The following is a 23,187-nucleotide window of genomic DNA, read 5'->3' on the forward strand; positions in this document are numbered from 1 at the left end:
AGTTTACTGCATATAATAGATTAAAGTTGTACTCAATGCTTTAAAGCTGTTAAAAACGTAATGAAACTAATACATTTATAATATTTTCCTTCTATCATATCTTGACGGGCATTTTATTTTTAATGCTGGAGCGGAACAGTCAAAGTGAAAACTTCGTATGTATATTATGAACCAGATTTCCCATACAAAAGTTAATCTCGTTTTGATCGAGATTAATTTTAAATCTTAGATATGGTGATAATTTTCTGTGCAACTCTGCAAATGTCTTAACATCGTAGATTTTTTTTACGATCTTAGAAGAATTGGAAAAGAAATTTCAAAATCTGTTCAAAACAAACGAACATTTGAAAATGCTGAATAGAGTGACATTTTTAATACATATGTTTAATAATAGTATTACTAAAATTATTATTACTAATTATTACTAAAATTTGTTGAATTTTATAAATGTTTTTTAGAGAAATTTATCAAACACACAAAACAAAACATAAAAACAAACGATCAAATTTATCACCAATGTATAATGTAAACCGTGTAGATTAAAAATGTAGATTAACTTATTCTGGTCCTGTTAATCTCATAATGTAAACTTGGCATAATCCATATTATAACATTATATGCAATAACGTAAAAAGTATCGACTTACATAAATAAACGATAGACTTCAATTAAAGCGACTCTGTTTTCAAAAGGTATGTTCAGTTGCATTTAATGCTCCCGTTAATTAAGCGGTAGTATTTTGTAGTAGTTGTCATAATTGTTGTCCGCGAAGGCTGTGATACGCCGCATGTTAATATATTAAGAAAATTATTTAGTTTAAAACGAAAATATGAGCTTCTTAAATCCAACAACAACGGCAAGTACAGGCTTTTCATTTGGATTAAATCCAACTGTTGCAGGGAATGCGGCTACGCCGCCAAAAACTGGCTTTTCATTTAGCAATCTCGGCGGTGGAGATGCTGCAGCTATTAAACCACTAGCTTTTGGCGTTCCTAGCACAACGTCATTAACAACTGCAACTACAGCGCCCACACGTATGTACAATAAATGGATATTGTAGAAAAGCGTTTATTTTTCTGTTTTATATTTACAGTTTCAATTGCTACTACAGTAACGCCAGCTACTCAACCAATGCTAAGTTTACAAAAACCAGCAGATGCAACACCTGCGCAAAATACGGTTGTCAGTGCGGCTCCAGCTGGTAACTTATTTATAAATTTTTGATACATATTAAATTAATTAAATATAAAAACATATTTCTACAGTAACTACAACAGGCACTGGATTTGCAAATCTTTCCACAGCAACAAAAACTACTGATTCTTCATCTATCACCGCGAATTCCTTAACATACAATCAATTAGAAGAGTATATAAATAAATGGACTTTAGAATTAGAAGATCAAGAAAAAGTTTTTATGGATCAGGCTACGCAAATAAATGCTTGGGATAAAATCCTTATTAGTAACAATCAAAAAATTGTGGATTTAAATGATGCTGTCCAGAAGGTCAAACAAGACCAAGCTACACTGGAACAAGAACTTGAATTTATTTCAACACAACATAAGGAGCTAGAAGAAAGTATTGTACCCCTCCAGAAGGAATTTATGAAAATACCACAAGTTGACGTGGAACGCAGTCAAACATATTTATTAGTCGAAAACTTAGACACGCAATTAAAACAAATGTCCGAAGACTTAAAGGAAATTGTCGATAATTTAAATGAAACAAATAAGGGAATGGACAACACAGATCCATTAACTCAAATAGGAAAGATCTTGAATGCACATATGACATCATTACAATGGATTGAAACTTCTACTGAAAACTTGGGGAAAGAGTTGGATGGGATCAGTAAGATGCATGAAACTGTAAAGCGCGACTCAGAGCGGTCTTTTCGTTCAGCTTATCATAATAAATAATCATTGTACACAATTTACATAAACAAGTTATTAAAACTATTTTGTATAAATTTTAATTTCGCATGTTTTAGTGTATAAAGTATATTTATCACCAATTTAGGTCAAAAAATGAAACTTAATATCTTAATAACTCTTGAAATATTTAAATCGTATTAGTGGTACTTTTTTATCCCAGCATCCTAGAGCCAAATAACCGCTTGATGGTGAGAACTCTATTGTACGCACCGCTCCTATGCGACGACTTGGATCAGGGAAGTTAGAATATACTGTCCCACTTGGAAAATGGCATAATTTTACTGCTGCAGGCACCAATCCGGAGCACATAGCCAACAACTCTGAAGTGTGGTTAAATTTAATATCAGATATATTAGTGGTTAAATTGAATAGTCTTTTTAAGGGTGTGGGGGCACTTGTAGCATGCACTGTATCGAAATTATATACGTTGACAACACCCTCCTGACTTGCTGTTGCAAGTAAGCGTTGGTCAGGCGATAAATCCATTACAGATCCTCTAATGCAACCATCATCCACAAATACATGCTCAGTACGCTGTTGCCGCAATGAAAATACACTTATATTAGATGATATTGAATTACAAACGATACGGCTAGAGTCAGCTGTAAACCGCAAATCAGAAGCTGTATGTTCTTGTTTAAATGAGTGAATTAGTTCATTCGATTCAAGTTCGAATAGATGTACTGCACCCATAAAACCAATAACAGCCAAATATCTCCCGCATGGAGAAATTCTAAATTTTTTTATTTTGTGTACTCCCTGCGGCATAAAACGGCGACTTTCTTGGGCTGTTAATAAATCGTATGAATAATAAAAATGTTTATTTGAAGTGAACAATGCCTGCAATCAAAAATATGTCATCTAACTTCAATTCTAAAACAAAATTTATGATACACACCTTAGTGCCACAAGGCTTTATTTGAGCACGTTTTATTGGGTATTTATCAAAAAATATGCTATGCAGCTTTTCGTTTTCAATGCCGTCTACGGCATATATGGTGGAGGAACCATTATAGCCAGCAACTAAAGCTGCTCTGCTTGTGGGATGAAATTGTATACTGGATATTATACCTTCAACGGTATTTGCACGATTCAAATTTTTTAAATATTTACAGCCAATATAATCAGGATTTAATGATCCCCTAGATCTAGTTTTCGTATGTCCAACGGTTCTTAGCATTTCGTCATCATCTGAATCAGCGTCTTCTGTTTTACGATCCAATGAAGCCCATTTTGGTTGTGACACTATACGAGTAAAGCGATTTGTTAAAAATTCCTTGTAAGGTTTATCCTTTCGCAAGTGATCCATAGGTGCCTTGTAATTTTTTAGACGCTTAACATTGCCGAGTTGTATTTTCTCATCGTCAGGATCAACCCAAACGGGTTTGCGCTTGCTTTTTTTCTTATTTTTGCTATCAATTTGTTCTTCCCCATCGAATAAATCCTCTACATTATCTTGGCTAGGTTTCGTTGAGTTGTCATCAACCGCTGCAGCTAAATTTCGTAACAATTCCTCTTTATCACCAAATATGAATTTGTCCATTGAGACAGCATCCTTTGATATATTTTGTTTTTTTTGATCATGTTCTTCATTTTCCTTTTTCGTACTTCTTGATATATATTTCAGATCTTCCATGCCATCACTAAGTTCAGAGTCGCTCATTTTAATAATTAAATATAGTCGCTCCGTTTACAATATTTGCGATTTTATTCTGAAATGTTGTTTACTTCAATAGTAACTTGCTTACACGTGTTGGTTTTGTGTGAACTTAGCTGCGTTTAAGAAAATCAGCTGTTCGGTTATTGTTTTACAGAAGTGGCTAAAATTATTGAAGTAGTGCGTAAGTATTATTTTAAATTAATATAGTTTTTAGTAACATTAGGCGTGTTTAGGCTAATCATTATATTCTGTTGATGATAAGACACTTCATAACTAGTCTGTTAAAGCAAAAGAAGTGTTGTTGTTTTGTTATATATCGTATTTTTGAGTTGTTTTGCGTTATGTATACTATACAATATAACTAATTCGTGTTATACTAGATTCACATGAGTTGAGTTTGTTATTTTAGCTGTCAAAAATTTATGTTTTGCTTTGAAAACAACAATAATTTATGTCTAAAATTACAAACATGACAACAATTTAAATTTTTTACGTTTTATATGTCTTAAGTAATTCATACCTTTATTAAGTTATTGCTCTACTTCTGGAAAATTATTTATTTCACAAAAATGCAGTTCAAATATTCTGCTTTTATATACTTTTGTAACGCAAATAAATTTAACCATTAGTTGCTGTAAATTATTATTTTCGAACATGACTATTTTCTTTAAAGATAAATTAGCATTTTAAGGTTTAATTGAAATATCGCACCACTTATGTACTTTTACCTGAGACTAATTCAAACACAGTAAATAGTATTTCCCACATAATGATAATAATATTAATTAACTAATTTCATTTAAAATAAAATATATAAATCAGAAAACGCAATTTTTAATTTTATTTCCTTTTATTTACTACAAATTTCTTAAGAAAACTATATAATTTTACAATGCTATTACAGTATTGAACTTGTAATTCTATACACTGTTAAATTGATTGCACAAATTTTTATAATTAAATCAGAACGTATTTATAACAAAAGATTTTGATATGCTAAGAAAATATATTTACAAAGTGAATAAAAGTAAAATGATATAAAATGTGATACCTGGTTTTCGGGTATTTAACAATATGACATGAATGATTATTAACAAGTATGTTCTGCGAAACAATATTTAATATAAACAATAATTTATAATGAAATGATGCAAAAAACTGAAGTTAAGCTATTGTATAGTATTTAAGTGTGATTTACATTAGTGACCATTTGAAGATTATTTATGTATATTATACAAAACTAAAAATATTGTCACATAACCGGCCAATTAACATTTACATTTACATTCTTATATTACAAAATTAGTGCTGATATAATGTTATTATTGATTAAAGTAATCGAATTGTGCACGAACCAATATATTAAGCTTTAATTATGATATGCAATAAATTAAAATCTGTAACAAAATAAAGAACTTGCAGATACAAAAAAAAAATTTTTGTTTATGAATTAACGAAAAATTTATAATATCGAATATTTTTCAGTAAAATTCGATAATATATTAAATGGTTTTCTTTAGAGCATGAAATATGTATGCATAGCTTGAGTTATGATGTGTTTATATTTATACAGTTGAAACTGTGCTAGACATGGGTTGCGGTGCTCTGGGACGTATCATCATCGTAGCCTTTTTCAAAGTATAATCCCATCCGCGCCAACGGAACCAGACAATGCCTTGACGAGCTGTCAAATCTTGCGGATCATGCAAATATAATCCATTTAAGCCTCTTCCGCAGGACTTCCACCACCAGCCACCCTGTTAAAATATAAAAATTAATTGATTTCATCTACTTCTATACTATTTACTTTTTACCTTAAGCATACTGGCACAATTTAGAGAACTTCTATCATTGTCTCGATTATATGTCGAAAATGGACTATTATTTGAACCATACCATGGATCATTTAGAGAATCCCCTGCATTGCCATCATAACCATCAATTTCAAGTTTATAATAATCCGCTTCTGAGTGTATTTTGAAGTGTGAGTATTGGGCGTATCTGAAAGGAAATACATTCAATATGGTATATAAAAAATGTTTATGTATTAGCAAAAAAATTTGTATTTTAAATAAACCCAATGAAAACTAATATAATTATAGTGTTCTTACCTTTTGTTTCCTTCAAAATCTTCTAGTTCAACTCGTAAAGCATAATCTTCGTTATTAGTAAGCATATATATATTTTCGTTGCCAAGCCAAAACTCTTTTGCAGGATCACCAAAACCATTTTTATAATCGGCCCAGTCTCGGTTGAAGTTTTCACGAGGCTCACCATAGTCATCACGTCTCTGTATAACCTGATATATTAATAGACATATTTAAAAAGTTATTATTACTTATGCTAGTTAGTTTTTTGGTTATTACCGTCCAACCACCATCAGTTACTTCTTGCTCACAAAATACCTTAAGGAACCAATACGTTGTGCCACGTATTTGTAAGTAAAACACACCGGATTGTCTCATTCCAGCGTTTAACAGGTCAACGCACGAGAAACCCTATTATTATTAAAAATTAGTTATAAAATTATATTTTGAATTTGATTTCATTTATATTGTATATACGCAACAATTTGATTTAACCATTCTAAGTTAAATTCGTTGTCTTTTCGCAGTGGGTTTAGGTAACATTCCAAAGTCTTAAACATTGTTTTTTTTTAAATTTTCGGTTATCTTTGAAAATTTGATTCATATTTATTTTTTAAGTATTTTGGGTATGTTATATATCGCATCTCAACAATACTTTTATAAACTGACATACAATTTTATTAAACCATTTAATTATTAACATTAAAAATTTTATTTTCTTTTCTGGCAGTCTTTATTATCATTAATAATCATTTAACTTAATTGCATTTAGCAAAGAAACTCGTATATGATTTTTTGTAAAAAAATTGTCAATATTTTCCATAATGTTAATAAAATTCTGACAAATATATAGAAAGTTCGATGTTTTTGATTCTGAATTCTAATCAGAAACACTTAGGTAGCTGAGAATTATATGAACAATGAATATTACATCCTTATAAGAAGTAATCAACTACTAGTGTTTTATCATAATATGTTAACTTATTCAATATGCGCCTATACCTCTCTTTAACTTATACGATAAGTATATATATATAAACTTTATATTTATATTAACTGAAATATAAATATATATATTTATATAGTGTGATAAATATTGTTATATTAATGTGAGGTGTAAAAATTCAAAATAATAAATTAATATTTTATACCTTCACTGTAGTGTTGCAGATAGAACAGCTGATTGATATACTAACAGAATAAAGTATTTTAATAAAGGCGCTTTTTGAAAAATTGTTTAGAAAAATGTGTAAACATTTCTGGGTAAAATTATTACCCTTATATTTTGCTATTGGAAGTGTGAATTGCGATAATCTATCGGTTGACGCAGAAAAGACATTGGTATGGGGACCAGGGCTCAAGCCAGATGAAGTTGTGCTCCCGGCACGTTATTTCTTTATACATGCTGTAGATAAAAATGGGCGGAAGTAGGATTTATTTAAAATCAAAAGAAATATACATTACACAATCTTTGTTCTAGGTTAAATCACTTACCAGCCCAAAAATTTGAAGTGCATATTAAAGGGAAGTCACCACATGGGAAGTGTCGGTCAATTGTTAATTTAATTGATCGCGGCGATGGATCCTTAATAGCACGTTATACCATTGCTGATTGGTGTGAAAAAGTTAAAATTGAAATACGTTATAATGGCACACAAGTAGCGCAATCACCATATTATGTGAGAAATAAAGTCTATTCAGCACGTTGCTATTGCCCTCAGGACCTTAATATTTGGTTACTTCACAACAATTGCCCAGCAGCTTTAGATGATAAACAAATCGAATGGGATTTGCATTCTTTTAAACGTGTTAACTTTAGTGCCATACGTGAAAATCTTCTAAAGCGTTATAATTCACCAGAAGCTATATCATTATGCCATTATGTAGTTAAACAACAACAAATTTGGCGACAATGCTATGGAAAATATACAGGTTTTAAAATGTTTATGGATGCTACCTTGTTGGCATTAGGAAGAGTAGCTTTACTTCCTGATATGGAATTTTATCTTAATTTGGGAGATTGGCCATTGTCAAAAAAAGGTGGGCAACAACGTACCTCTGGACCATATCCTATATTTTCATGGTGCGGAAGTGATGATTCGTATGATATAACACTACCAACATATGATATAACTGAATCTACCGTTGAAAATATGGGACGTGTCACTTTAGATATGCTTTCAGTGCAACGTCAGGAATATCCTTGGGAGACAAAAGAGGAAAAAGCTTTTTGGCGGGGCAGAGATTCACGTCGTGAACGGCTTGATTTAATTGATTTAGCTAGAAAACATTCTGAATATATAAATGCGTCACTAACTAATTTCTTTTTCTTTCCAAAAGAAGAATCTAAATATGGTCCAAAAGTACCTCATATATCTTTTATGGAATTTTTCAGAGTAAGTTTCATATTTTATATATTGATAAAAAAAAAACAAATTATGATTTGAAATTGGTTATTCTATAGAATAAATATCAAATTAATATTGATGGATCAGTAGCTTCTTATCGTTTTCCATATCTTTTGGCTGGAGATGGTTTAGTTTTTAAACAAGAATCACCCTACTATGAACATTTCTATAGCAAATTAGTTCCATATAAACATTATGTGCCATTTAAGCGTGATTTAAGTGATCTAATTGATAAGATTCAGTGGGCTAAAGAGAATGACGGACGCGCGCGGGAAATTGTCGCAGGAGCACGAGAATTTGCAGAACAAAACTTAATGCCACAAAATATTTATTGCTATCATTTAGCTTTATTTAAGGTAAGAATTAACAAACGGTCAAGTACTTTTTTAATTTAATCAGTAACGATTTTTATTAAAATCGTGCTGTTTTTGTATAGGAATGGAGCACTCGTCTAATATCACCAATAGCTATACTGCCAGGCATGGAAAAATTGGAGCAAACTTTCACTTGCTCATGTAAAGAGCCGCCCATTAAAGATGAGTTATAATTTTTTAATATTATTATTCGCGTCGATCCAGCCGATGTACTCATGTTTGTGCACATTACTCTTGCATATGTTGTTTTCCTTTTGGTTTACTGACTAAGAGTTGAATTTGATTTAATTCTAATTCCGTGATATTTATTTCTGAATATTTTTATCTAAAAGCTTGAAATAACACTTCAAATCTATTTATCTATTTAATTTAATTTTTTACGTGAAGTTTATTTCTTACAAATGGAATCTCATATCAATAGGTCAATTTTATATTATACTCTATTTTGAAATGCGTTTATATATTAGTATAATTTATTAAATTTTAAGTCAAACTTTATAGATAAGATTAACATAAAATATAATTCTAATATATGTATAAGCATAGTTATTGATTTAAATAGCACTTAATTATTATATATGTATAAAATATGTGTCTATATTAAAAAGTTTAGTAGCGCACCCAAAAAAACACAAAATAATTTGGATCAGAAACGTGAAAACTTTTTAAAAAAATAATTTAAATGAATGTATGCATCAAAATAGTTATCTATGTTAGAATTTCTTAATACCTGTTAAATGGATATTTATCCTTAAGTTAAACAATCACCTAATGTTTTAACTGTTAATTAAGTATTTGCATTTAAATATATAATTTCCTAATATTTTCTGTCGAACAGTATTGTATTTACAAAAACAAAAAACACTGTAATATACCTTTTCTACATATTTGTAATTTTGTATATTTTATACTCAATTTATACGGTAATTAAAAAACATAAGGAAACAAAATAATTAAAATATTTTACTGTGTACTTTAGCTGTAGTATAATAATTGGTCAATGTAGTGTTGTAAGTGTAATTGTATGTAAAATATATAAATAAAGTATTAATAAAATTAAATTAAAAACATTTAGTTTTCTTTAAAAAAATAAATATAATTTACGATACAAAGAAGCAATTGCCGTAATAAGTTTTATGAGAGGATACTAATTGTGTGCCAATCCGTTCAAGAGAAGTGAATGGCGAAAAGGGGTTAAGTATTTTCAAATAATATTAAAAATCTTTTACACAAGAGGTGTTTAATAAAGGTGTCAGATATTACTGAGTTATTCCTCGGTAGCAAAGAACTGCAACGAGTCATAATTTTAACACTCAGAAATACTTTCATAAAAAACTAAATATAAATGCGTATAAATGTTTTTCTCATACACTACTTATATGCATTCACATTCGCCACAGAAATGAATCATAAGTATGTTCGTTAATGAATGCTGGTGCTAGTGAATCAGCTTCACAAGAATAAGTACGATTCGTGAATCAAAGCATATACTCAGGTGAGTATGAATATACTCATCGAAAATGAATGACTCGATACTGTGTGGTGTTGTTAGCGGTGTAAATGCATGTGTTTTGTTTATGTTCTTCAATATTTCATTTGTATAAAATTAGGAATTGTTTTAATTGCAAATTATATGCACAGTAAACAAAAAAAGGAAATTTTCCTCCCTGTGACGTAATGGCTCATAAATCATTTACATCATTTTTGTGTCGAATGTCGGTGTTTATGAGTATCATATGAGCAAGGTATAAATCATTAAATTGCTGTCAGCTGTATGTATGATTTAGATCAGGGCTGTTCAATACGCGGTCCACGGGCCACATGTGGCCCGCGGTATCTACAACAGTTATGCAAATTTTCTTTTAGTGTACTGGTAAAACTACATTATTTTATTTTTATAGTATACCAAATAAATAAGTTTAAATTAATAAATTAATAAAACTAAATTCAACATTATAATCGTATTTTTATTTTTCTCCAGAATAACTATGTACGTATGCATTTGTTTCTGCGGCCCTCCAATCTGTACAGTGATTTGTATTTGACCGCGATCACATTTGATTTGGACAGCCCTGATTTAGATGATGTCGAATACACGAAAAAGGGAGTCAGAATGCATATATGTTAAATGAAACACAGTCAATGATTCGAGTCTTGAGTACTCATTGCAATTCTTTGCTGGACAGTAGCTGCTGAAATCTTTAAAAAATATAATATAGAAATGTGTTTGTGTTTATGCTGAAAGTTTTCTACTTAGACGACTATAGTATAGTAGTAGTTGATATTGAATTGTGTAGTTATATTAGAAATAAAATATTTTGTATATTTTTACTCTATTTTTAAACAGTAAAACTTAAATATATACAGTTAATTCTCGGGGTAACCTCGATAGTCTAGTGGTTAGCAACTTTGATTATTGCTACTGAAATCCGAGTTCAAATTTCACTGAGGAAATAGATTTCATATAGGATTATAACATTATATTGGGTAGTCTTTAAATCAAGAGTTTATTGCATATATATATACATATATAACCTATATTAGTGTAATCTTTCTAATAGGTGTTTTTTAAGCTGCATGATAACTGTCGATATCTATAACTATAATTTGACATGCGAGAATATCAAACTGTGTTGACTTTTCTCTTCAGTAAAGCTTTGCAATTCATCATGAATCGTTTAAAGCTAGAACAATGCTTCCAAATTGTGGAAATTTACTTTGGAAAAATTTAATCTGTTTGCAAAGTTCATAGACTTTATAGAGGATTGCCCATTTAAGGGTCAACATAATGGCTATGCCAATAAACAAAATTGCCGTATATGGAGCGAAGATAATCCTTAAGCCGTTAACGAATCACCATTACATCCATTAAAATTGACGATTTGGTGTGGTTTACACGCTGACGGTATCATCGGTCCTTATTTCTTTCGAAATGAGAAAGAAGCTGTCGTTACGGTGAATGGCAAGCGCTACCGAGCCATGCTGATTGAATTTTTGATTATTAATTAATCTAAATCACAATATCATGTCATAAAAACATGATATGTATACAACGAATATTCTTTTGACGAACACTCATTTTCAGTCAATTTCGTTTAAGAGGAGTGCTCAGCTAAAAAAGTTTGACTTTTTCCATATAATATATATAATAAAAAAAATTTGGTTTTAGAAAAATTTTCCACCTAAAATAGAATGTCTAAATCTCATCTTATAGAAATGTATGCATATTTTGGTTTACCTTGATGTCCTTCAGTGTTAGTATATCGGTTGAAAATGTTGTATTGACAACAGATGGCTTATTTTTAACGCTTGGGAATATAATGCCACCTTTTTTGGGTTTTATTGCCGTTGCTGATGTTGAGGTACTGGTACTAGACGCTAATGAGGAATTTGTTGTGTTTGCAGAAATGGTAAACACACTGCTCAAAGTTGTACTTGTTGTATTAGCTGCAGTTGTCGCTGTTTGATTTTGCACTGGCACAGTTGAGGAGCTGGCAGTTGTTGCAATTGGTGTAGCAACTGAAGTTGGTACAACTGAAGTACTATTTGCATAAGATATTGTAGATAACGGTGTAGTTGGATTACTAGATTCTGTAATTTCATCAACAATGGAATATCTGTAGAATGAATAGAGAAATCAGTCTGCTATTATTATAAAAACAATTTTATATTAGTACCTATTGGGATCATATTCCACCAAACGATCGATTGTTGGATCCATTAACAGTTCAGGTGGTACAGGACGTTGTGCTAAGATTTGTACATCATCTTCCTGTTTCTTTAAACGTTTTTCTACCATGTCCAAATTGTTAATAATCAAATTAGTTTTAGTTTTCAAATCATGGTGAATTTCTCCAATCGCACGTTCCTGACGTTGTGTTTGTGTTAGCAATGCATCTGATTTCGGCAATAAATGATCAACAGATGATTTCGTACCTACAACAACATCCCATACTTCGTCCATTTTTTCTGAAACTGATACCATTGGACGTATTTGCTTAACCAGTGCATCAATTTTACTTGATTTGATAATCGGTAATGCTGTTGTTGTTGCATTTAATGCATTCAATTGTTCATTATGATCGACAACTGCTTCATGTATGTCACCAACCATGCGTAGCATGCGTCCTACATTCTCGGATACAATATTAATATGAAATTGCAATTTTTTATCAATATTATCAGTTGTATCGCGTAACTCATTCAGTTCAGTTGCTAACATTGCCTTAGTTATCTCAATTACATTCATGCTAATTGGTTTCTTCTCACTTGCCTCCACGTTAATATCATCAACTTGCAAAAAGTTGTTGTCGATTTGAGTTTTGAGTACTTCCAGTTTCGAATCAATGTCACTAACCTTTTGATCTAATAGAACAAGACGGTTATCAAGTTGCAAGCTTGAAGAAAATATTGGACTAGAACCCGTTGGTATGGTAGTTGTCGAGTCATCATTTATTGGAATGTTTATGTCATTAGATAGTTTGATGTCTAAAGAATTTAGTTTTGATATTACAGAATCAGTTTTAATTATATTATCAGCAACACGATTGTCTAATGCTTCCATGCGGCGCATCATGTGCTCCACTGATTTGTCCAAGTTGTCAATTCGTTTTAGTTTCCCTTCAAGAGTCGATATGATCACTTCAAATATATTAAGCAATTGCTGTTCTCTGTAATTATAATAATAAAAAAAAAAACATGATATCAAACAAAGTTTTCATTGGTTGTATAAAAAAAATAATAACTTAAAAGCAAGTACTATCTGCGAGTAATGGTTCTGAATTATTATTACTTTTTTAACCTAAATAATATAAGTGCTTGTAATAAAGTAATTAACTAAATTGATTGGAATTGGTCCGCTACCGTTTAAAGGTTAGCCAAGCAATTAACTGTCGATAATTCATCAAATTGCCTGCAACCAGTTTTGTAGACAAGCAAGAATTTTGATAAGTTGTTGCATATAAAAGTGCGTCAAACGAAAGTTGATTTCGTTAGAATCTAAAAGATCTAAGATACATTTTGAGCACAGGTTCTTGTGCTGTTAGAAATCGCAAATTGATGTCTTTTTTTTGCATGTATATATGTATTCTAATATGTCTTTATAAGATGTTAGCAAATATTATAAAAAAAAAGTCCAAATGGTTTATAATAATTTTCACTGCAATTTTTATATTTTTTTTTTCGTAATTGTTTACAAAATAGTGATTTAAAATTAATAAGCTTCACATGCCTAAATATGTGCCATTTTCTGTAATTATTTGTTTGCGTAAATATTTACAAAAAAAATATTTAAAAAGTTAAGACTACTTAAATCATTTCACGACCACTTGAGATATTGATTGATGATCTCTTAAAAAATTTGTCGCAATACAATTGCAAGTCTAATTTAAAAAAAAAAAACCAAAAATTATTTCATATTAAATAAGTGAATTGCAATATTTTTTGCTGACTTGCTTAATATTTTTTTTTATTTCGTTAATTGATATTTAATAAATCATTACTGTTATTAGTGGTGTTCGTTTATGTAATGTAATGTATGTACTCACATGAGAGTGGGTGTATGATGCTGTCAATAATGTTGCTTAATTGTCACAAACTTTCAATGGGATTCGTTCGAAGTCATTTTTGAAAGTTGTTATGTTAATACACATAGAAGAACCAAAAAAGGTGTTTAAAAAATAAAAATTACTAACGAAACACAAATGTAAAGATAATGCTAATCTGCACTAATGTTATTGACAACAATAAATAGATTTTGTGTCAAATAAAAGTATCATTTATTATATTGCATAATTCATTTTAAATATATAATTATTTAATTTAATAGCGCATTTTAGTACTTTATTGTTTTTACTTAGTTTAAACAAACAAAGTTTAAAGAGTCTCCACAACCAGTTTTAATCTGATTGTTAAAGAAACCAATGCGTTAATTACCCTCTGACAGAGTACTGTCGATATATGTTACAATATTCGCTTATAACATTATAGATTACTTACAGTTTAAAGTATTTTTTTAGAAGATTAGGGGTCTATGGAGTTAACTTTTGACATAATATGTATAGTGCTCACACATATTTCTACAAAGTCTCAGTTGTTCTAGAAAAGTTTATTACTCACCAGTGCTTCTTCTTCGTTGAAGCTTAGAGGATAAGTTTCCCTAACTCTTATCTTTTTGAGCATTAGCAGTTTTTTTCGTGAAAAACTTACTATTACAGTTTTGGGTGGGTTGGAATCAAATCATAAATAGCTTATTCTATACTTCTTATTCAAACAGCTAATTGAAACGTAAATATATAACTCCACTACACACTGCAGTTTTCATTAAAAAGAACACAATGAAAGGCGATGCTCAAATAATACATAGATAATGTATTGTGATAATAAAAGTTGTTTTAATCGAACATTAGGCCTTAATTGAACTTGAACATATTTGACGGTTTTTATATGTTATGATAAGCTACTAGTCTATCCCCCAGAAGACATCGTTCTACTCTGTAGAATCTGCTACGAAATTGGCAGATTCTGGTCTCTCAAGGGCCTATATTGTTGAAACCACATCATGATTGTTCTCACTACTATCAGAAATGTAGAGAGAGTTTCGATATCTATTAAAAACTGTCTCTGTAATTATACAGTATATAATTAAAACCAAAGCATGAACACATTAGTCACTGCTTCGATATGAATTCTTACCCCTTTTGACATTGAAATAAAAATTAACTTTTAAGGTTGAAGAGATTTTGTATAAGGTATAAGAACTTGCCCATATTATGTTAGGCGTTGGGTCTAGCGATGCCATGTTAATGGGGTGACAAATTTATGCTAAAGCTGAGACCGGGGTGCAATATTTCATTTCAATTTCAATATTCTTTAAGATTTTGATGCCGTTCTTGTAGAAACTTTAGCATCGAAATATGTTTAAGTTTCGACAATTACCCCTTCATTGAAACCAAATGTATTATTCTGAAAGTCTTTGATTCTAGAGACAAATGAAGAAACCAGGTTTCATTCATTGTTATATATCGTGTGAAAATATCTATTTGATTGCATTACAAAAGCTGCAAATAGCTTCCTAAATCGACGATAATCAGTTGAGCAAAACCATTATGAGCAAAAGTGGAATTTATTATGAATACAATTTTCTGAGATGTTTAAGGTTTCAATTATATCAGATTTTTCAGATCGAATTTTTTTTTATGTATTTCTAGTAATCAATGGTGCCCGTAAGCTTACAGCATTATCTATGATTGTGATTATGTTTATACTCAAAAAAATCACCAACAAACAGTTGCTTTAGACAGAGTAGGGGCACCATAACGCTTTTTAAACCATTGCTCTATAGGATTGAATAGATTTGAATAGAACTTTTTTCTATTAAGAAACAAAACAATCAGAATATTTCGTTGGTACAGAAATTGCAAAAATAGAATTATGTAACCACTTTAATTTATTAACTAATTGTTTGGTTTGAAGGTTCCGAAAAATCATATGGATATGTTAACAGTGGCAACATCTTTATATCATTCTACTCGTAAGACATAAATAAACAATACTCCGAGATTTAGTTTTGCGGCAAAAGGCAATCAGACAATTATATGTTTTGGATTTCTTAACTGTTAAGAGTAAATGAATCACGGTATTTAATAAAAAGGTTTTCTACCGACTTAACAGCCTGATTGTATGAAAATCTACATATTTTGTCAACTTTAAAATATTTTCAAGTGAATACATTTTATATGATAGCTTTAAATATAATATCAGTGTATTAATATCGCTACAATAAAAATAAAAATTAAGTTGTTGTCCGATTTTTAAAGAGAAAATGTGTTATATGTTTTTAAGTTGTAAAATATTTTATTTGCATAACACATAATAAATATAATGCAAAAATGTAGCTTGCAGATATAAATAGTGAACAAATCTATTATTGTAAATATATATTTATTTATTTTTACTTTAATTTACACAAGTAATCAAATCAAAACTTTTTTCCTGTCGATTTCATTTACGTTATTGGTAAGCCGGTTTGTTATAGGAAAAAACCAAAGACTCAAGCTACGAACTTGGTATTGATGACCAAAATTATGTTGTGTTTGAAGGTTTGTAGCAAATCTGTAAAGTCTGTGTGAGTAGTTACATTTCAAAAAAATAAAAAACAAAAAAAAACAAAATAAAAAGCAACATTAAATAAAACAAGCATAACAACATAAATCATAACTTGAAAACAAAACGAAACCATTTATTGCAAATACTTTATAATTTCGTCAGCAACTTAAATTATTTAAAATTATTTAAAATTGCAATTTGAAAAACGGAAATCGAAAAATTTGCCACGATAAATAATTTGACATAATTTATTTATGTATTTTAATTTTAATTTGAATTTGATTTTTTTTTTTTTTGCATTTATTGACACTGCTACTTCTCATTTCCGCACCAAAGATAATTTCATGCAAGCTGAACTGAAATTGTTAATCCAGTAATGATGCCAATTGTTAATATGAAGTGAGTGGCACATAAAGCGCTAACAATTTCAATGAATTCATTAAATCGACTGACTTAAATATTTTCCTCAAAGTTTTTGCTGCAGTCGCCAAGGCGGCAAATTAAATGTTTGGTAACTTTTGAGAAAACTGGGTCACGCCGGTATGCACACCAAGTAACCACAGCAAAGCGAATTTTTATAAACTTTTTAGAATGTTAAATTTGGAATTGTCTTGGTCTTTTGTTTTGCCCGCTTTGCATAAATTAAAAGTTGAATAAATAATGAAAACTTTATTAAAACTAAAATTTGTGATAAAAGCATTGCAGATAAACTTCAAATTTAGAGTACGTAAGCTACTATAGCTTATTTCAAGTGATTATGCGTTAAACTTTTGATATTACATTAGAAATTGAGAAAGATAAGCAGACGCGTTACTGGAGGAGTGGTTGAGTCCATCCATATACAGTTATTGGAAATGAATAGAAATTAAACTTATATACATATATGCATATTCAAAGTTGATGCATCATGTCACACACAGCTATAATTAAATTAATAAATAAAAATATATGAAAGCATCGCCCCCTAAATAAAGTTTTGACTATGCATCTGCGGATAAGCTGTAGCCAAATTTTTATACTTGTAAAGCTTATACATTCAGTGGTTCTTACATAGCAACACTGGTGCAGCACTATATGTCAAACAGAATTGATGTCAGAATTGAAGCATCATATGTTTAGCTTAAGGGTCGCCATTTTGTGTACATATGTCGAATAGAACTGTCAACTTCGGCATGAAATGTTTTGTTGAAGGATTATTCTTCTTCACTTAATTCTGCCGCTTAATTTTATTTCTTAATTATTATTTCGTTGATATCCTTTTTGTTTACAATATTTAATTATTTGTTATAAATTCTTAATTCTAAATTAATTTTTAATTTAATTTTTTTGTAATTGTTTTGTAAATTGTTATTTATTGTGTATATATTATTTATCTTTTTATCATTTATTGTTAGTTTTTAAGTTTGTTCTAAGGTGATGCAACAAAAGGGACTTTCCCTTAACGCATTTTTAAAATAATTAAAAATAAAATAAATAAATAAAATAAAATTATTATTTTATAATATGGATCATTTAAAAACTGCTGCTGAACGTATTAAAATTGTTATAATTTATTTAAAAATTAGTGTCGATGTTTTTCATCGAACTATTCTGCTGATTTGAATCATTTTTATAAAAAATTTCAAATAAGTTGTTTTTTTTTCTATGTCTACTATTTTTTCAGATATGTAGTCAATTATGTTAGAAAAGCAAATTTATCCCAGTAGATATAGACCAATAATTTACACAAGTTGTGAGACTTACATATATATCCAAGGGAGTTATTATAGCACTTAATTTACAAACTCTGTCGTTGAGAAGATTTATTTGTATAAATAAGACTAAGATTAATTTGATAGGACTAATTTGTATAAAATATAAATAAAATAAAATAAAAAATAATATAAAATATAAAATATATAAATACATTTTATTGTTTGCTTTCAGAATCATCACAAATAATTATTTAATATATATCGATTTTAAGTTTTTAACCATTCAATAAAAATTTTTTTAAAATAATTCACTGCCGTAAATTTAAATATTATTCAAACTATAATTTTCATATATTTTTTCTGTTCTATATATTCAATTTACTTCTCCATTTTTTGCTTTTGTTTGTCAGTTGTTGATTTTTATATATTTAAGATCTTGCTACACACTGTTACCCTATCTCTATTTAGGTCTTCCTTGTTTTCTTGTTTCTAAATTCGCCTTTAAATATTCGTGATGCTCTCCTTTCTTAAGGCAAGCATATGTATGTGTAATGAGTTGCTTGAAGTGGATAGGGCTATTGGGATGATTAAGTATATTCTATATTCTTGCGTAGGTGCAAACATTTTTTGTAACTACTTTCTATCAAATACTGTTACTGTTCGTTTCTGTATCTAAAAACTATCAGGTTTCACAGCCGTAAGTTTCTACTAACCGTATTATTGTTTTGTAGAATAAAATTTTCGTGTTCCTTGATGTTTTTTTAGAAGGTGACATACAAGCATTTTCACGTAGGAGTAGGACCTATTTCTGGTTTGTAATGCTGTCTTGAATATTTATTATAATTTTTTTTTAATTTTTTATTGAAAGGCATTCCTAAGTATATGTAGTTATTTAGGCCTTTGAACTAATATGTGCAAATCTTAATCATGTCTGGTGTTACTTTGTTTAACGCAATAATTTGAAATATTATTTTAATATATATTTAAAAAAATCATAAAAACTTTCATCACACCGTTTCATGTCTAGTAGCTATCATAACTAGTGTATAAAATGAAATTTCAAAAATTATTTACTATCTTTCATATCTAATATTTTAAAATAAAAGTATATTGTGTGCCATTTTAATACGAATACATATATATATATTTTTCTCATATTTCAAACTCAAAATATGCATATATTCATTTCCCTTAGCTCAAATTCCACATTATATACATATACAATTTCTATATTAAAATATATACAAAAATAATACAAAATATATTCAAAACATGTGTTAACAAATTTATGATTTTAATAATTTTTATGTGCACACGAAAACCTCATTTTTTAACGTACAATAAAAAAATTTCAATATAAAAAAATGTATTTAACCCAAAACGTCGTCCAAAATTAAAGTTTTAAAATTATTGCGATTTTTTTTGTGAGTCTTTGAATCATTTTAGAAGTACTTCTTAGATTTCTTTTTAAAAAAACTAAAATTGTACTTTTGTTTTAATAATTTATTTTTACCATTCTAAAAAGATCGATTTCTCTAATTGTAATTTGTTAACCAGTGTATTAATATCAGTTATTTCGGATGTTTTGAATGTACTGCGACTGTTCAAAGCCATCGATCCACAAAACCTAAGATGGTCCCGATGGTACCGTGTGTTTTTACTCTATATGAAGCTAAAATTACCATATCACGAAAGGAGAAACAAGTCAACTGCGATTATAAAAGAGAATTTACTAAAGAAGTGGAAACCAACAACTTAATTAGATTACGAATAATTTATGAAGTATTGGGTCAAGTGTTGGCATAGTTGTACTATTGGCGAAAGATTCCAACCTAGAGACAATAAATTATATTTTGATTGTATTTATAATAATTTTTGTGTTTTCTTTCATAGACCCCTAGTACTTAACTGATACATATAGAATATACCAACAAAATGTTCCGCCACCCTCTGCGCTTGATTTCGCTCATTGAATCGGTGAATTCAGGATCCCCACCTTCACTAAATTCTGTGTATCCTTCTTGACAGTTTGTTGACGTTTTCTGCATCAACTCCACCTAAGACTTCTTAGATTTATTAGAAGGGTTTCTTCTTATATTTACTAAGAGGTCTTCTTAAATATATTGAGAAGGATGTCTTCTTATTGTCTGTTCATGATCTTCTTAAATATATTGAAAAGAATATATTTTTACATATATATATGTGCTGCTGAAATATTGCTTTAGCTACAATTTGCGATTTTTGGTATTCGCGGCAAACCACAGAATTCTTTAATTTTTCATTTGTGTTGGCGTCCAAACTTCCAGTCGCCCAATTGTCAGATTAGAGCTCCGCCATCCTAATGACCCCAAGTCCACCTTATTGATTATGAACTCATGCCCTTAGTATATTGTCAATTCATTCAAGCATCTGAGAAGCTCCTGCCTGGCGGGGGCTCCACTTCAAACATACCCGAGCGCCATTATTGATGCTCGGACAAGAGTGATGTCTGGTCGCTGGAACTATTTTACAACAAAGAAACCAAACATAAAGTAAACATATAGTACTATATATATACTATACAGTACTATACTATATACTTTACTATTCAGTACATATGTATTTATAATGATAAAAATATAATATATGCATATATTTATTTAGTAAAATTACTTCCGTTTAATTATAAAAAAAAAAAATTCGAATTTAAGCTTAGAAAAATTTATTTTTATTATCTCCCACCAATCAATAGTGAACATTAATTTATGTGATTTTTAAAAACGTTAACATAAAAATTATTGCTCATTTTATGTTACAAATATTCTACTTTTGCTTCGTCTATCTTAGCGTATTATAAGAGTTTTTCTTTTGTTGTATTTTATTCAAGTCAATAAAATACCTCAATTTACTACGCTTGGCAGCTCTAAAAGAATGCCGGTATAAATTTTTAAGCAGCAATCCGCCTCTGACTATTATTCACTCGATATAATTTCAGTAATTTGTTCAACTTCACATGAAAGGAATTTTGCATTTGGCATAGAAATATCCATAATGTTACCATTTTTTTTTTCTTAGTAATCACAATTTTTGTTTAAAGTACATCCAATTATTGTGTTTTGTGGTTAAAGTAGATTTAAGTAAATTAAGGTAAGTGATGGAGACCTTGATTCAAAATTTTCAATTCTTCAAGGTGTATTTTATTATACAGTCTATTATAAATATAGAACCATGAGAACTTCTATTTCCTGTAACTTCAGGAACTTTGTTGCACTAATCGTATGCAAATCTAAGAATCATTTGCGAGTTTTATTGGTAATCTAATTATTTAAATAAATATGTTAATCATACGACACGCCGCGCTATGTAACTGTTCTTAGTATTGTCCGAGGTTAGTGAAGTATTTCAAATAAATTTTAACCGACTGAATTAATTTAATAATTTAATAATTTAATATATAATATGTAGCATATTTAGTGTTCCTATTATTCTTATTTATGTAAAAATATTTTAATTAACATATGACATCGACATTTTACTAGGGCCAGTGCGCATATATTCTTTCAACTTAGTGTTAATTATAATATGATTTAGAAATAACTATTCTTTAGCATCGTTAATTAACGCTTAGCAATTTAGTTCTATAATTTTCATATTAAAGTAACTAAATATATTCAGGGACGCTATTCTTTAGTGGATTTGTTCACAGTTTCCATACCAATTCAATTTCAGTTCTGTAATTTGTCTGACATTGCGTTTGATTTCTGTTTTTAATTCTAATTTCTGTCTTTATATTAAGTAACCTTGTGCCATAAGATATTGCGTCAAGCTCTCGGTGGCTTTGGCCATTGTTTTCAGTTGTTGTTCCACTGGCGCTCTATGTCACAATAGTAATTTTGTTATTGGCAGTAACATTCTATGAGAAAAATTCTTACTAACAATTCGTTGGTAAAACAATAAATGGAAAATATGCTCGAACATAGATTCTTTTTTCATTATGTTAATGTGGATTTTTCTTTATTTGAATAAAATAATTATGTTTTCTTTAATTTAAATTTGAAAATTACCATAAAATAATTTGTATTTTGTTTTTACTTAATTTAGGAATACAGCCTTTGGCGCGGGTGTTGTAGATTATTGCATTAAATAAATTTAAAAAAAAACTATTGTGGCATAGTTCTAATGACTGTTTCAAATGAAATATTCTATATAAACTATAATAATTGTAATTCTTAATTTGTTTAACTTGGAATTCATCTGAGGTTAGTGATAATAGTGTTGAGGCAATAAGCAATGCGAACTATTATTGTAATCTATACAGAAACAGAGATTATGATATTATTTTTTTGTTTAATAGATCTTTTTTAAATAATAAGTAAATTTGTTTAGCATACTAGCATTTCGCAAAAGTTTTTAGGTCTCATTGAACTTCATATATACGAACATTATTTATATTGTTTAAGGTTTGTACGAATCAAATAAACTTCGAAGAAAATAATATAATTAATTAACGATGCTAAAGAATAGTTATTTCTAAATCATATTATAATTAACACTGAGTTGAAAGAATATATGCGCACTGGCCCTAGTAAAATGTCGATGTCATATGTTAATTAAAATATTTTTACATAAATAAGAATAATAGGAACACAACATATTCTACATATTATATATTAAATTATTAAATTAAATTAATTCAATCGGTTAAAATTTATTTGAAATACTTCACTAACCTCGGACAATACTAAGAACAGTTACATAGCGCGGCGTGTCGTATGATTAACATATTTATTTAAATAATTAGATTACCAATAAAACCCGCAAATGATTCTTAGATTTGCATACGATTAGTGCAACAAAGTTCCTGAAGTTACAGGAAATAGAAGTTCTCATGGTTCTATATTTATAATAGACTGTATAATAAAATACACCTTGAAGAATTGAAA

At 29.2% G+C, this 23,187-nt stretch overlaps 4 protein-coding genes across 5 annotated transcripts in view; 2 read left to right on the top strand and 2 right to left on the bottom strand.

Moving 5' to 3' along the window:
• The first annotated feature begins 724 nt into the window (after positions 1-724).
• Positions 725-1,977, top strand: LOC119679659 (nuclear pore glycoprotein p62). Its single transcript, XM_038092144.1, has 3 exons — positions 725-1,034; positions 1,094-1,201; positions 1,266-1,977. The coding sequence occupies exons 1-3, from the start codon at positions 830-832 to the stop codon at positions 1,919-1,921; spliced, it is 969 nt and encodes a 322-aa protein (XP_037948072.1). The 5' UTR covers positions 725-829; the 3' UTR covers positions 1,922-1,977.
• On the bottom strand, positions 1,975-4,383 carry LOC119679658 (U3 small nucleolar RNA-associated protein 18 homolog). Of its 2 annotated transcripts, XM_038092142.1 has the most exons (4): positions 4,325-4,383; positions 4,117-4,261; positions 2,835-3,756; positions 1,975-2,776 (listed from the first exon to the last, which is right to left on the bottom strand). In XM_038092142.1, the coding sequence occupies exons 3-4, from the start codon at positions 3,597-3,599 to the stop codon at positions 2,045-2,047; spliced, it is 1,497 nt and encodes a 498-aa protein (XP_037948070.1). In that variant the 5' UTR covers positions 3,600-3,756; positions 4,117-4,261; positions 4,325-4,383; the 3' UTR covers positions 1,975-2,044. The 2 variants fall into 2 exon arrangements, with proteins under 2 accessions (XP_037948070.1, XP_037948071.1); XM_038092143.1 differs by lacking the exon at positions 4,325-4,383 and having other exon boundaries at positions 4,117-4,280.
• A 679-nt stretch (positions 4,384-5,062) lies between these two features.
• The window catches only part of LOC119683917 (fibrinogen alpha chain), an 83,200-nt gene continuing 65,075 nt past the window's right edge, over positions 5,063-23,187 (bottom strand). Inside the window, exons 2-7 of the mRNA XM_038097805.1 lie at positions 12,143-13,135; positions 11,704-12,082; positions 5,963-6,094; positions 5,708-5,895; positions 5,411-5,597; positions 5,063-5,353 (exon numbers count right to left, since the gene is read on the bottom strand). Coding sequence (XP_037953733.1) covers positions 5,162-5,353; positions 5,411-5,597; positions 5,708-5,895; positions 5,963-6,094; positions 11,704-12,082; positions 12,143-13,135 — 2,071 coding nt within the window. The 3' untranslated portion in view covers positions 5,063-5,161. The remainder of the gene's footprint in view (positions 5,354-5,410; positions 5,598-5,707; positions 5,896-5,962; positions 6,095-11,703; positions 12,083-12,142; positions 13,136-23,187) is intronic.
• Positions 6,853-8,927, top strand: LOC119683918 (protein O-glucosyltransferase 2-like). The gene is made up of 4 exons (XM_038097806.1): positions 6,853-7,110; positions 7,164-8,079; positions 8,148-8,447; positions 8,528-8,927. Exons 1-4 carry the CDS (start codon positions 6,929-6,931, stop codon positions 8,636-8,638), a joined length of 1,509 nt encoding a protein of 502 aa, XP_037953734.1. The 5' UTR covers positions 6,853-6,928; the 3' UTR covers positions 8,639-8,927.

This window comes from Teleopsis dalmanni, chromosome 2 (genome assembly GCF_002237135.1).
Source record: "Teleopsis dalmanni isolate 2A chromosome 2, ASM223713v2, whole genome shotgun sequence".
Taxonomy (NCBI): Eukaryota; Metazoa; Arthropoda; class Insecta; order Diptera; family Diopsidae; genus Teleopsis; species Teleopsis dalmanni.